This window comes from Chionomys nivalis, chromosome 6 (assembly GCF_950005125.1).
Source record: "Chionomys nivalis chromosome 6, mChiNiv1.1, whole genome shotgun sequence".
Lineage (NCBI taxonomy): Eukaryota > Metazoa > Chordata > Mammalia > Rodentia > Cricetidae > Chionomys > Chionomys nivalis.
The window spans coordinates 68,933,770-68,948,679 of NC_080091.1; the positions used below are offsets into that span (position 1 = coordinate 68,933,770).

General features: G+C 45.0%; 1 protein-coding gene across 13 annotated transcripts in view; it reads left to right on the forward strand.

Moving 5' to 3' along the window:
• Positions 1–14,444, forward strand: part of Limch1 (LIM and calponin homology domains 1) — a 306,925-nt gene extending 292,481 nt beyond the window's left edge. For 6 of the 13 annotated variants that reach the window (XM_057772409.1, XM_057772418.1, XM_057772417.1 and 3 more), the window contains 3 exons: positions 2,904–3,012; positions 5,595–5,697; positions 11,450–14,444. In XM_057772409.1, the coding sequence (XP_057628392.1) occupies positions 2,904–3,012; positions 5,595–5,697; positions 11,450–11,475 (238 nt within the window). In that variant the 3' untranslated portion in view covers positions 11,476–14,444. Of the gene's footprint in view, positions 1–1,467; positions 1,555–2,903; positions 3,013–5,594; positions 5,698–11,449 lie in introns of all 13 variants that reach the window. The other 7 variants (XM_057772413.1, XM_057772410.1, XM_057772407.1 and 4 more) reach the window with 2 other exon arrangements.
• The last annotated feature ends 466 nt before the right edge of the window (positions 14,445–14,910 follow it).

Consider the following 14,910-nt stretch of genomic DNA (forward strand, 5'->3'; position numbering starts at 1 on the left):
TTTTCAGGTGAAGAGTTTAGGGGAGTTACATATCTTGCCCCCAGAATTTGACTGGTTATGTTTAGAGGAGTTTACAGAAGAACAGAACTTCACAAGACTGCGCATTGCACTTTGACGGCGGTTAAGCCGTGCATCACACTTGGAAGGTTTTAGCATTCATTACTTTAGCCAGTCATTCCGCTTGGATCCAGACCGTGTGGGTTCAGAGTCTGTCTGCCTCATACCGACACAGAACCTTGAGGATGTGTCTTAGTTTTTCCACCCTAGTTTCCTCATTGTCAGGTTGGAATGAGACTGGTATCTTCCTTGGATTTCATGCCTGGCAAATAACCAGCACCGCAGTGTGGGTCATCAGCAGGCCCTGTTAGCTTCTCTTCCTTCTCTACACGATATTAAACCACCACCCTTCTCTCCGAATCCTCCAGTTTTCATGGCTGGATATCTGTGGCCCCAGGATTAACAGGAGCGCAGGTCACCTAGATGCAGTCACTCACAATGGTTACTGCGTGGCTTTCAGCCTTTTTATTCTTTCAAGCCATGGTGCTCACACTTTGAAAATGTGACTCATCTGAGGTGGGGCGCGCAGAGTGAGCAGGGCCTCAAGGGATCTCACAGTCAAGCAGCCAGAGACAGAGGGTTTTGTCCTCTGTGTTCCTGTTTCCTTTTCCTTGTCCTTTTCTGTGCCCTGACTAGTTCTTTATTCGTGATATTAACTTTTCCAAACTGACAACCTTTTCCCACACAGGGCTCCCAAGCAGCATTTGCCCCTATGTGACATGCCGGCATCATCAAATTAGGGCCTTCTGATTTGTTATAACCTAATGAGTATTAAACAGTCTCGATGCCACCTTTCATTGCGGGCATCTAAGGCAGGAGCCACGGCACTGAAAGTCCCTTCCTCTAAGATCTGCCCTGTTTATTTGAGTGGCCACGTGACCCTAGCTGCATGATATCTTTTAATTTTAATTTTATGGTCTTTACCATGAAGCGACTTTTTAAAAAATCATCTCTCTGAACTTCTGGGCTGCCCTTAAGAATTTCTCCCTGTGTTTTTATTCATCTTGCAGTCCCACTAAGCCTGTAGTTTTCGTAGGAAATGCAGGGTGCAACAGCAGCTTAAATAACAGCCCCGTGATTTAAAGAAAGGAGAATTCACCATATTCTCCTTTCTAAGCAGCAGTATCAGTGTGGTTTTCATTTTACACACCTGTGCATTCACTCTAGATGTAATTGTTAATTTTGTTTCTCTCCCATTCCCAACCCGCACTTGTGAGACTGAGCCAGGAGGAAGACCAAACTTCAGGCCCACCTAGGCACCTTAGTCAGACCTTACCTCAAAACAAATCAAGGCAAGATACCAGTAGGAGACTCCTCTCTGGTCGTTTTGTTTTAGTTTGAAGCTAAAATGTCTTTTATTGTGGCTTCTGTTAACTTTTCGTAACTGTGGGCTCCTTTGCCGTGTTACAGGAAAAGTCCTCGAGAGAACTTCTGGGCTGGGCCCCTGTCCCCCTGTTCTCCTACCCCTCCCGGCCAGTCACCAAACAGGTATAAGAGGTCAGCAAGCCTTTCAGAGGCTGTTTTGTGGTTCAGCACCTACGGGCATGACTCTGGGCAGATTAGTGCTTGCCAAAGGATTCTTGTCATCTACATCCTGCCTCCAACCACATGCACAGAGTGGGAGGAGTCAGGAAACATCTCCATCTGCCTGCGGATTCATCAGCATGGGGTAGAAAAAGTCAGATATGTGGTGCTGGCCGTGGCCATTAGGTTTTAATGGCATTGTGTGGAGCATGCAATCTAATAATAAGGCCCACCAGACAGTTGCTGGGCTCCTACAGACGTGCCTCCGCTTCCAAGATGATAACCCTTGGAGGGCAGTGGGCTGCTGGCTCCTCCAGAGAGACGGAGGGCTGGGAAACAAAACTTCATCCTCTTCCATCCCTCCCTAGATCTGACAGTGGCTCTGGGCAGTAGCTGGTCCCCATGATATCTTTAAAAACTGCCCAGCTGTCCATCTGTCCCAGGCACGAATGACTAAGGACTTAAGTGGCTTTCATTGATAGAGAATTTTCTTTCCATGGCTAGGTAGAGGTACATCTAGGGTTTGATGAGGCCAGGTCTTTGAAGAGACTTCTCGCTGTCTGCCCTTCTGTTTCTCTGTCCCTTTGAACCACTGTGACTTTCAGATGACAATACTGATGAATTTCTCCCAGAACTTTGCAGCAGAAGGCATCATGGGAAAGCTGCCATAAGGGGACAGCCCTGTGGTGGCAGGTAGGCTGTGGACTCTGCCCTTTCACCTGCTGAGTTTATGTTCAGTCTGTGGGTGGACAGTGTCCAGGGCTGTAGGTGGATGAAGGAGGGTGGGTTCAGTCCCAGGAGTTTACAATATAGACAGAAAGCAAGTATCGTTCCAGTAGACAGTGTTTGTTCTGGAAGACACAGTAGAGATATGCTGGCCAACCCAGGAGAGCCCTTAGTGGCACACAGGGAAGTCAAGGAGAGGCAGGGACCCTATCTGTGAGGCTTCCCAAGGCACCTTCCCTCCTCCATTACAATGGACTCTTTGTAAAGGAAATGCACTGGAAACTGCTAAAACCACATTGGAACCTTAATAAAACTAACTCTGAGTGTCTCGTTAAAACTTCTGTAAACCTATGATACTCATATTAAATCATCTCAAGATGCTCAGACACAGCGGATTCAGCACCACGTGGAGGCCCATCACCTTCAGATCAGGCCTTGCTGGCAGCATATGGCTCTGCATAATTCCAAATTCATTGTCAGTTGTGATCCTCACATTATTCATGGTTGAAGCATTTTGTAAACTCCACGTGTCCATCTTTTCATGAGGTTGCCTGTTGTGTGAGTCAAGGTTCTCACTGTGCCTTTTTCTGACCCAGGTCTATTAGCGGGAAGAAGCTCTGCTCCTCCTGTGGGCTCGCTCTGGGTAAAGGAGCCGCGATGATCATCGAGACCCTGAATCTCTACTTTCACATCCAGTGTTTCAGAGTATGTACACACAGTCCTCTCCTCTCGGAGCCGATGTCAGGGTCTAGATCTTTTCCTGTACTAATAAATTTCTCCTGTAACCTTGCAACCTCTCCCTTTGTGATATAGACAGATGTGAGGGTCAGGTCCAGGTATAGACAGATGTGAGGGTCAGGTCCAGGTATAGAAGGATGTGAGGGTCAGGTCCAGGTATAGAAGGATGTGAGGGTCAGGTCCAGGTATAGAAGAAAGTGAGGATCAGGTCCAGGTATAGACAGATGTGAGGGTCAGGTCCAGGTATAGAAGAATGTGAGGGTCAGGTCCAGGTATAGACAGATGTGAGGGTCAGGTCCAGGTATAGACAGATGCAAGGGTCAGGTCCAGGTATAGACAGATGTGAGGGTCAGGTCCAGGTATAGACAGATGTGAGGGTCAGGTCCAGGTATAGACAGATGTGAGGGTCAGGTCCAGGTATAGACAGATGTGAGGGTCAGCTCCCCAACCTTGAGTCCCTCTGGGAAGTGAAATCCTTCTAGAAGAAAAAAAAATAGGTCTGTGCAATTTATCTTTCCACACTTTAGTGGCTAACACAGACATCCCAAAGGGACGTCCAGAATGAAACCCTGGGAGACAGTGGACCTTCTGAGTCTTTTGGACCCTAAGGATTTATTTGAAATATCTTAACTTTTAGGATTTCGTGTGACAGGGTTTTAGGTGTTGCCCTAATGGAATACTTTCTGCCCAGTAAGTGGCAGTGGCTAGCTGTAAGATTTCAATATTCAGAGAGACAAGTGTCCATGACCTCAGATGGCGACTCCCTCTGCAAAGCTCCGTATGAAGTCTGTTGATCCGTTGTTGTTGTTGTTGTTTCTTGATATGTTGTGTTTTGTTTGAAACAAGGTCTCATTGTATAGCCTAGGCTGCCCTCAAACCACTCACAGGCCTTCTGCCTTCGCCTCCCTAGGGCTGAGATTATGAGCATGCCCCACCACACCCAGCCAGGCAGTGGCCTTTGCTGAAGAGTCTCAGTAGCCACTTAGTCCTTAATGCTCATTATGCTGTATTAGTTATCAGCTTCTTAACAAACAGTGAACTCCATAAGAGTAACAGCTCTGACGTCCTCAATCGCCACTGTTTCCTTTGTACTAAAGTAAGAAGTATCAATAAATCTTTAGATGGACTAGTGTGGTGCGCATGAGGAGCCTAGCTTCTGAGACCAGGTCTCCTGCGGCATGGTGGGGGCAGGGGGACTGTTCTACTTGGTTTGCTCTCAGAGAAATGAATTGTACTTACCAGCATCTCCCAGCGTCTCTTTCAAGTGAATAGAATTGATTTCGAAGCCACGCCTTCTGCCTCTGAATTCGAATCGCTGTTTTCTCTACATGATGCTAATACATTTTCTTTCTCTATCTGGAGTTCATCCTCTTTCTCATTGGTAGCGTCCCTGGCTGTACCATCAGCTTGTATGGGATTAAAACGACTCCCTTTGTCCTTGGTATAAGAAATAGTCAGTGAGGTTCACAAGTAACAAGACACAGCGACATGCATTTTCCATCATTTGCAGAAGCTGTTCCTGTGATCCAGCTAGTCTCAGAGGCTGTGGCTGAGCCCTCTGCAAGGGGCTGACACCTGGACAGACCCCCAGTGCCACCTTCTGTGTTTGCAAATACCTCCTACAATCCACTTCTGCTCTCACACCTCTCGGCTAATGGGAGTTCCATACCCAGGGAATTTGTCATCCTGGGTCCGCCCCTCTAATGTGGAAATACACGGTGGATGCGTTCCTTAGTAATTCTCTGGTAGAATGTGCTGGAACACCTAGATTAGTAGTAGTCAAGTTTCAGCTGATGCCTTTGGTTACATGTTTGTTTAAAATGAGCAGGGTGTAATATGTCAGAAATGGTCCTTCTGTCTCGATTGAGAAATTGTGCATTAGAACAGTTGAGCAGGCTCTCAGGTCACTACAGTGCTGTGTGCCAGCTTCACAACCCCAGGGCAAACCAGTTAGTATCTCAACCTGTGGCCTCCTCTGTAAAATACAGGAGTTACGATAAAATGGTAAAAATATATTTTACTTTTTTCCCTACACTGGCTTATGGTGCCATAGCTAACCCAGTAGATTCTCAGCGAACATGGAGACGCTGGAAATATTCCTACATGCCTCACTTAAGCAGTGTCTTAGCCATGGTTCTACTGTTGTGAGACGCCATGGCCAAGGCAACCCTTAGAAAAGAAAGCCTTTCATTTGGGACTCACGACTCTAGAGGATAGGAGAGTCCATGACCATCGTGGCAAGAAGCAGACAGTCGTGGAGCTGGGTAGCAGCTGAGAGCTTTACATCTTGAACCACAGGCTGCAGGTGGAATGAGACACTGTACCTGGCATGGGCTTTTGAAGCCTCAAAGCCCAGCCCCCAGTGACACGCCCACCTCCAACAAGGCCACCCCCCTAATCCTTCCCAAACAGGAAGGATTACCACCTAGGGGCTAACCCTGCAAACAAATGAGCCCACGGGGCCATTCTCATTCAAACCACCTCAGACTTAGCAGTTCTAGACACAATCCCCTCTTCCTCTTACAACTTCTGTCTCTTCTCTCCTGCAGTGTGGCATTTGTAAAGGACAGCTCGGAGACACAGTGAGTGGGACAGATGTGAGGATTCGCAATGGTCTCTTAAACTGTACTGACTGCTACATGCGATCCAGAAGTGAGTACGGAGAGACTGTCTTCCCTGTCACCCTTCTCGTGTGCGATTCAGTTATTTTCTGCCTCCAGTTGGCACTCCTACCTCTGGGAAGAGGATCGTTAGGATGGAGGTCAAAGGAACTGAGAGGCCAGGAAGCAGATGCTCCTCGCAGGATGGTCCTGCTGGGGGGGGGGGGGGGAGGAAATGAGCCTTACCCAGGAGTGTGCCAGAACATATAGGTTGGGTTTGAGAGACCCGCCTGAGCTCACTGCAGGGACCCTACTGAGGCAGAAGACGGGTTAGGGTCTGCAGCACCGTCTCTTGGCCAAGCCTGTCTGCAGAGGCCAGCAGCTGCTGGAAGCCCTGGAATGCAGAGTGGCTGTCAGGGCTGGGTAGGTGAGTGCCCCATCTGCAGTGGCAGAGCCCTTCAGGAGTTTCATTACAGAACATGGTTTTGTTCTTAAGCAAACTTAGAGGTTCATTGAAAGACAGAATGATGACTCCTGCTTCTCTGACCCCGCCCGTTTCCATACCTTGGCATACAATAAGCTTTTAAAAACTTGCTGGCTGTGGGGACTTGCTGGGTTTCTAAATCAAGAAAGTGCGTGTTTTACTTGGAGCCACCAGGGGGCGATGCTGTCTAACTGTTCAGACAGTTGGAAACTGGCGGTTTGCTGGCCCAGGCCTCCTTAAATGGAGAGCAGAACAACAAGAGATCTTTTAATGTAAATTCACCAGTTACACTGAAGAAATGGCATCTGAAATTCAAAAATATTTTTTTTGTCAAAGTAAGTGAAGAATTATATCACTGGCTTCTAGATTGGAGGATAAGAATAAAAAGCAAGATTAAATTGTTTTCATGTATAGATACAGATTGAGTGCTTTAGGGAATACAGAGGAGTATGTGCTTGTTAATAAAATGAGGTGCTAGGCGGTGATGGTGCAACCCTTTAATCCCAGCACTCGGGAGGCAGAAGCAGGTGGATCTCAGTGAGTTCTATGCCAGATCTATTAAGTGAGTTCCAGGACAGCCAGGGCCACACAGAGAATCCCGTCTTGAAAATAAATAAATAAATAAATAAATAAATAAATAAATAAATAAATAAATAAATAAATAAATAGCTAGCACAAGTGAAGTGAGGCAAGATCCAATGCAGGCTGTTTGGGTCTGTGAGAAACCTTGAAATCACACAGCTCCAGCTTCAGTCCCAGAAGGGGGCACTGTTGGAATGAGGGACAGTTGAGGCAGCATTGTGGATCTGAATTTCTTTTGTAACTGAGCATGCTCTAAAGAAGCCAGCAAGCCTGAACCTGCCTCTGGGTGGCAGGGACCGTTTTCATCCAGACTTGTCTGGTTGGGATGGTTTGTTGTCATGCCCTTTGAAATTAGGCTAGGAACTTGGGTTACACATGCAAATACAAAGGGCATTAACTGTTTTTAAACCTGACTAAAGATAAGCCAGAGAAGTCCTGAAGCAGCTTCTGTAATAAGAAAGCTATTTGAAGGTAGACTACACATGAGGTAATTTTCTATTTATGATAGATTTTTTTCCTTTTATTAGCTCATATTCATTGTACCAAATGCTGGGCGTTTTAATGCCAGTTTTATATGTGTGGATTCTGTATGTTCATCATCTTCATACAGAGAGAGAGAGAGAGAGAGAGAGAGAGAGAGAGAGAAGGGGGGATTGTCTTTTCTCAAAATAGAATATTGTGGTTTTAGAAGGTTAAGGACTGAGAGGAAAGCAGAGGTACCCAGTTGTTCCTTTGTTCCTGTGCCTCTGTAGACATCCAAAGGAATAAGGAAGTGAATACTACAATTCCAATAATAAATAATACTATAATTCTGTAAGGTTAGAAAGTTCAAATTGTCCAGAAGCATACTAAATTGGAATCAAAGTCTCTCTGATGCTACCCCTTTCCTGTGGTTTCTTCGGGGCAGGGGTGGAGTGGGTGTTTGCACATTGCGCATGCGCTTGCATGGTGGCTGCATCTAACTGCATATGAGCTGGGCTTCACTCCCTAGAGTGACTTACAGAGTTTTTACCATAGCTGTGTGCAACTTAATGCCCTGTCAGCGTTGGCATGTTCTTTCTTCTGGGTGGATACTCCGGTAGTTTCCAGTTTTTGAATAGCATTTGCCAAAAATTCCTGTGAGCAGCCTTGTGCATATCCAGATGGAGATGTGAGGTCATCTCCAGTGGGTAGAGACGGAGCAGGAGCCTTTTACAGTTTCAGACATCTTGCCTGATTATTGTCTAAAAGTAAGTGAGCCCTTCATGCAGAGTGCACGGGGAGGCTCCCCCTTCTTCTTTGCTGATAGCAACTCTGCAGATGATCTTCTGTTAAAATTGTAACCCTGGGCTGTTGGTGCAGCTCGGGACGGAGGGCTTGATTAGCGTGCCTAAGAACTGGCACTGAAAAAAAAAGAAAAAAAAATAGGAAACTGGAAAGGCCACTCTGCCAGGCAGTGAGAAACTTGTATTACTGAGATGTGTGGAGAGTGGGTATGCGCCCGTGGAGGTCAGCAGCACGTGTCTTCCACAGTCACTCCTCATCGTGTTTTTTGAGACAGTGTCTCTCACTGATCCTCAAGTTCACTGCTTCAGCTAGCCTGGCTGCTCAGCGAACTCCACAGATCCTCTTGTCCCCACCCAGTCCCCTGTGTTGGATTACAGCCATGCACTGCCATGTCTGGCTTTTGTGTGGGTACTGGGAAACCACCCTCAGGTATCTTACTTAGATACGAACCAGCTGAGGCTTCTCCCTAGCCCCAAGATGTGTATTTTTAACCCTGAGTTTAAACCTCTTTCCCTGTGTTTCCTCTGCATTTGTGTTTCTTTTCCTGCAGTACGGTTCTCTGTCCTTTGTCTCTCTTGTTGGGACCTGATCTGTTGAGGTGCCTTGTAAGCTAGACCTTTTCCTGCTGCCGTGTGGGCTGCTCATTGCAGTTACTGTTTTGTTTTTGACTTTGTGATTTATGTCCATGCAAAATACTTTCATTTTAAATAATATAGAAATTCTTTGCCTTTTAAAATTCTGGGCCTTAAGGCTGGAGAGATGGCTCAGCGGTTAAGAGCACTGCCTGCTCTTCCAAAGGTCCTGAGTTCAATTCCCAGCAACCACATGATAGCTCACAACCATCTGTAATGAGATCTGGTGCCCTCTTCTGGCCTGCAGGCATCCATGCAGACAGAATACTGAGAATACTGTACACATAATAAATAAATAAATCTTTAAAAAAAAAAAAAATTCCGGGCCTTATGTCCTACTCTGGGAAAAGGAACACTTTTGGTTCCAAAGGTATAAATAAAATTAGCTGACAGTTATCCTAAAGTCTCCTTCAGTTTGTACGTGTGTGATTCTCAGGAATGTATTTGGAGATAAAAACTGGACAGAAGTGAGGTAATTTTGCCGATTGTGTGAATGTTACTTACTGATCACTTTCCTCTGACTAATAGGAAGTGCTGGCTTCCTCATGGGTTCTGTGTATTTGAGTCTGCTTCTGGATGTGTGATTATACTTATAATGTGCTTATTTTCCATTACCAAGTAGTTTTAATTGTTGTAGCTTCATAATATGTTTTAAGGTTGGCTAGTAATACTCACACACATTCCAGTTTCTTTCCTTTTGTTCCCCAAAACTTTCTGAACTCTTTGCCATGACTGTTTTTTCAGACAAATGTTTGTAACATTTTAGGCTAATTTTAATTAAGTGAACACATAACAAGGAGAATGACCAGGGTATATAAGAGTCTCTCTCTCTCTCTCTCTCTCTCTCTCTCTCTCTACCATACTTAGGAATGATGTGGTTGGTAGAGTGGGGATGATTTAACTGGAGAACTATAAATAAACTTGACAGGTTGACGGTGTCCCCAGATGTAAGTGGCAGTGGAGGAAGGTGGCTGGCAGCGTTTTTTCTTCTTTTTTAAAATACTTCTTAGAATTGAGAAGAAGGGAGATGGATTGATGGAAAGTATGGTTTGCGTCAGAGGCATTTCAGAGAGGCAGAAACCACTTCATTCTGTGGAATGATAAAACCTGACTACTTAATCCTGTTCTCTCCGAGTAACTAGTCACATGTAAATGAACTTTTTTTCTGTTGGAGGGAAAATGGCATAAAGCATATTCAAATGCAGTTCCTAAAAGCCACATAAGGAGTTTTTAAGTCCGTATGTAAATGGGAATGGAAGTGCAAAGCAAATTACCCGTCATGATTGAAGCCCTCGCATGTTTAACTGGTGCCATTTGCGTGTGCACTGGACGGCCGCTGTGCCTGGCATTCTGTTCCAGCATTCGCTCTGGTGAGGTAAATGCACTTAGCACTAACTCCCCCGGATCTTCTCCAGTGTGTTCACCTCATCGTGACTGTTGTGCCTAAAATGAAGAAGAAACCTTGTGAAAGCTTCAACAAGAACTCGAAATTTAACCTTTCCTAGAGTGCATGACCAGAACAAATACAAGATACTCAATGAAGTGTTTGAAATTTGAACTTCACATAAAGCCATGATTTTTTTGTTGTTGTTTTGGGATTGACGGGAGGAGGGTATATGTATGTTTCTTTTTTTTTTTTTTTTTTTTTTTTGGTATGTGTGTTTGCAATTTCAAATGCATTTGGGAAGCTGGGGGTGGTGACCTTGGTTGTCATTCTTTAGATGTTGTCCACTCTGTGTCTGTCTGTCTGTCTGAGCCTGAAACTCAAGTTGACTAGGCTGCCTGGCCAGCAAGCCCCAGGAATCTAGCGGTCCCGGCCTCTCCAGTCCTGAAATTACAAGTGTGTGCCATTGTCAAAAGCTTACGGCCCTGTGTCCTCAGGATCTGATTGTGCTATCTCCTGTGCCCCATTCTGTATGGTGGGTGGCGGCGATTGGATTGACTTGGGTTGAGATAGTCAGACTCACACCCCAGCATAGATTGACCTCAGCGTCACTGTATAACCAAGACCTGACATGGACTCCACCTCTCCTGTTTCCACCTCCCATGTGCTGAGATGCCAGGCATGCACAGGCACACCCAGCTAAACAAATAGCTTTTCACATTTGTGGCTTTCTCAGTATATATGTGTTCCAAATAGTGCATGATCCAGATTTAGCACAAGTGTGTCCCAGATATCACATGGGATATAGTTACATGTTTAAAATGTGTATTTATCTGGAAGTCAGATTTATTACAAATGTGTTCTGTATTTTACCTGTTCAATCTAGAATCTAGCAATCTGTTTTTTTTAGATCAATTAGATTCCTCCAATTTCAGTGGACTGATTCTTTGACCTAAGGCCTCAAGAGAAATTAAAAAAAAAAAAAAAAACAACCAATTTCTTGCTTGTGGACAAATTAGAAAGCTTGATGGGTGTAGGGAAGGTCATTTGGTTCCGGGGAAATCTGGAGTCCTTATGCCAGGCATGAAGCATAGACACCACCCGCACACCTGGCTGAGTGGGTCTGAGGTGCTCCCAACCCTATATTCTAACAAAGTCCCATGTGATGCCACATTCCATGCCTAGAGGTGATACTGAAAGCAATGAGGTGGACCATGACTCCCCTTCCTGTGGGAAGATGGCATAGCACCAAGGTGGGCCATGACTCCTTTCCTGTGGCAGGAGAGTATAGCACCAACGTGGGTTAAGACCCCCTTTCCTTTGGAAGGAGAGCATAGAAGTAAGGTGAGCTATGACTCCCCTTCCCATTGGCAAGGGTAACCGCTAACCTGAGGGTTTTGAAGCATGCAGAATGAGACTCATTGACTAACCCAAGGTTCTGGTTTTCTCACCACAGGTGCTGGCCAACCTACAACACTGTGACAGGGTTGAGCGCTTCTGGATCTCCGAGCATTTCTTTATTAAGGGTGTCCCTTGGCAACTGCTTAATTAAACCCCAAGTTCAGGGGCTTCTCAGCATTCATCTGATTTCTGGAAGACTCTTCTACAAGGTGGTATCTGCTCTTTTGTATTGCAGCACAGTGTGCTTTTTCTGGTTGGGGGCTGATTTTTGTTTTTTTTTTTGCATTTGCACAGTATATACAAAAGAATATTGCATTGTAATGATTCAGAACAGTTAATGGGAAAAGACAAACGGTTTCAGCACGAGCAGAAAGGCTTATGGTTGAGAAGGTGTTGTTCTCTTCTTTGGGGAATAGCGGTTATTCTCTTCTTTGGGAAATAGCAAAAGGGTGCAATAAACCTGTTGTGTTTTAGTATTTCTAGAAATTAAACACGTTATGTTTACAGAATTGAGATGCAGAAAGTGCAAGACATGCCAACTTAAGACAGGAGCATAAAGTGAATGCATTTCAGAAAATCTAGACACCCCAGAAAGCTCTGACTCGAAACTATAACTTGTTTTTTTTTTAATGCAAAGACACTAGTCTGATAATATATACTGTACTCCTGAAAACATTTGTGTTACTTACCTTTGAGGGGGCAGATGTCCTACCAATAAATTATCACACTGTTAGTATTAGATTTTGTGTACCCTGGAAGTCATGTCATTAATATAGGCTGATCCCCCCAAATGAAGAGAGCCCTTGCAATATCACTAGACTTCCACTCTGCGATGTTGTGCAAGGGTAGGGAGGAAACTGGCCAGCCATTATCTTCAGACTTACTATAAAATCCATGAGGAAATGTCATCTGTCCGGACGGTGTGTCAGTGGGCCACCTGCTTTCTCCAAGCACTGGGTTAGGGGTTGTTAAGCGGCTTGATGTGAGGATGTGGTGTTAGGCACCAAGGACAGTCTGTCTTTAGGGGTGAGTACATCTCATCTTTTGCCTACAAGTTTTCCTTGGGGGTGGAAGCCCAGGTACCCAGAGAGAAGCATTAAGTTCATCCTCACAGACCCCGGATGGCATGATGCGACAAGCCCACAACTGGTCTGTACGGGGCAGCCGCACAAGGAAGACAGTGACCTGCCCACTTCCATGGACCTGTGTGCACCTTCCTTGTCCCACACGGCCTTCTTGACTCTCAAGAATTTTGCACCTGACCCATGGAGTTTTGAAAGCGACGCCTGCGGAGACCTGGTTTGTTCTCTGCCCCCTGTGAAGAATTCCGGCTGGACACAGCAGGAATGAAGCAGCTAAACCAGCGCGACTTGGCTATCCAGGCTAAGGACTGGGCAAAGGGGAACTATTTATTCTGCCTTAAAAGGATGGCAACTGAGTAAAGACAATGACTTTAGGTGGATGTAGACCGTGGATACACTCCGAGACGATGTTAGGCGGATGTAGACCGTGGATACACTCCGAGACGATGTTAGGTGGATGTAGACCGTGGATACACTCCTAGACAACGTTAGGCGGATGTAGACCGTGGATATACTCCTAGTAGGCTAATGTAGCATAGCGAGAGTGCAAGTAGATGTTTTTCTGTTATGTAAGCAATAATTTTTCTGTGTCTTATGGAGTATGGCTAGCAGTTATTTATTTCTGTGCTAGACGGTTCTTTGCATGTGGGTTCCCTATAGGTGCAGGCATCTCCTGGCCACTGGAGGCATATTGACCACTTTGCCATTTGGACGAGTTGCTATTGGACTGAAATTCACACATCATTTCATTAAAAATTGTGCCTTAGAAAATGCAAAGCTGTTGCACATGGTGGTGGGTGGCAGATTCGGAACACCGGAGGGAAATGACGTCACTTCCCAGGTCTCACGACTTCTCTCAGAGGTGTCCGCTGCTTTACAAGAAAATAAATAAATAAATAAAAGATTTTAAAAGACAAATAAAAAAGGAAAAAAATTAAAAAGAAAAAAAGTTTTGAAAATGTACAGATCAAGTCCAATATTTTGATGAAGCACCTGCATGTTTTATTAACTATTTTAATAACGTGGATGTTTACACTTTGCATGATATTAACAGAGTACTTTACGAGAAACGATGCACAAAACATGTACAATATGGTCATTCATAAGCGACTTTTATAGAATACTTTTTACATGTGCGAGGCCATCCGTTATGTCAGGAGCACATGAGTGTTGCACATTCTTCTGGTTTCACAAAGCCATTTATACATGTTTCCTAGCGGGACGCGTTGTACATGCATTGCAGCTCGACTGGAGTCAAGAGGAATAAAGCCCCATCCCACGCGTGGTGCATGCTTTGCCGTAAAGAACACTAGTCACCAGCCTGGAATAATCTACAACATTTTCTAAATTCTAATTGCCAACCGTTTCTATTTCTATTTGATTTCGATTTCATTTAGTGCCAGTTACACGGCAGCTTCGGCAGACTAGATCTCGTTGTTTTCCAATGCAGCATAAAAGACTATGATCTATTCCTCTTCAAATAATCTTTGAGATCCCAGGGAAAAAAAATGTACTCTGTTGTGTGGAGCTATGATGTCAGTGTGTTTGTTTAGAAACCAGGCAAGGCAAGCGAGTGATTTATTGTTCCTGGGGGACTGTGGCTGTTCTTCCCCTCAGACCCCACATGCTTCCCTCCCGAGGACAAAAACGGTGACTCTTGTTTCTCACTAGCAAACTCTCATGACCTTTGTCCTCCTTTCTGTGTAATGTCTTTAACGTGATACAGATTCTAGTTACCTGTAGGCGGTGTAAGATTCAACGAGCTGAAACGATCCACCTTCGAAGTGAGTCCATCCAAAAGATGTTTCTTTCTGGGTGGGCGACGTCCCTATATCAACTACACTAACTTTCATTTACAATATTTATTCTAAAATGCCTCTGAGAAATAGTTTAAAAAATTAAAAATGAAAAGTTGTCTAAAATGCAACAGCTTTTATAGTGAATGTACATTTATAAATAAAATACTCAAATCCACTTGGTATTGCTTTTATTGTTTCTGGAGGGGTGGGGTAATTCTTCTTGGGGCACAGAGAGTCTTGGCTCTTGGCTCAGGGCTGTGTAGTCAGATGACGTCAGAGCTATGCATCCAAAGTCGTCTGTTTATGAAAAACCAGAGCTACCAGCTGGTGGAAGGGGTTGCTGTGGGATTGCCTCACAAGGGAAGATTTTTACTCCTTGAAATAGACACAATAACCAGGATAGATTATGCAGGTGCCTGTGGAAGCTTCCAGAAGCAAACAGGTAATGACCAGTGGAACAGCACTAACCCACTGAAGTCCGTGTACACCACCCCTTGTCCCCCACTGCCTCCGTGTTCTCCACTCACTGGACACACACTTGGCCTCACTCAGGACCTGGAGACTGGACCAGAGAAGATGCTCTGAGACAGTGACACCCTGCTGGCACTGTCTCCTCTTCCTAAAGCTCTTGTGTA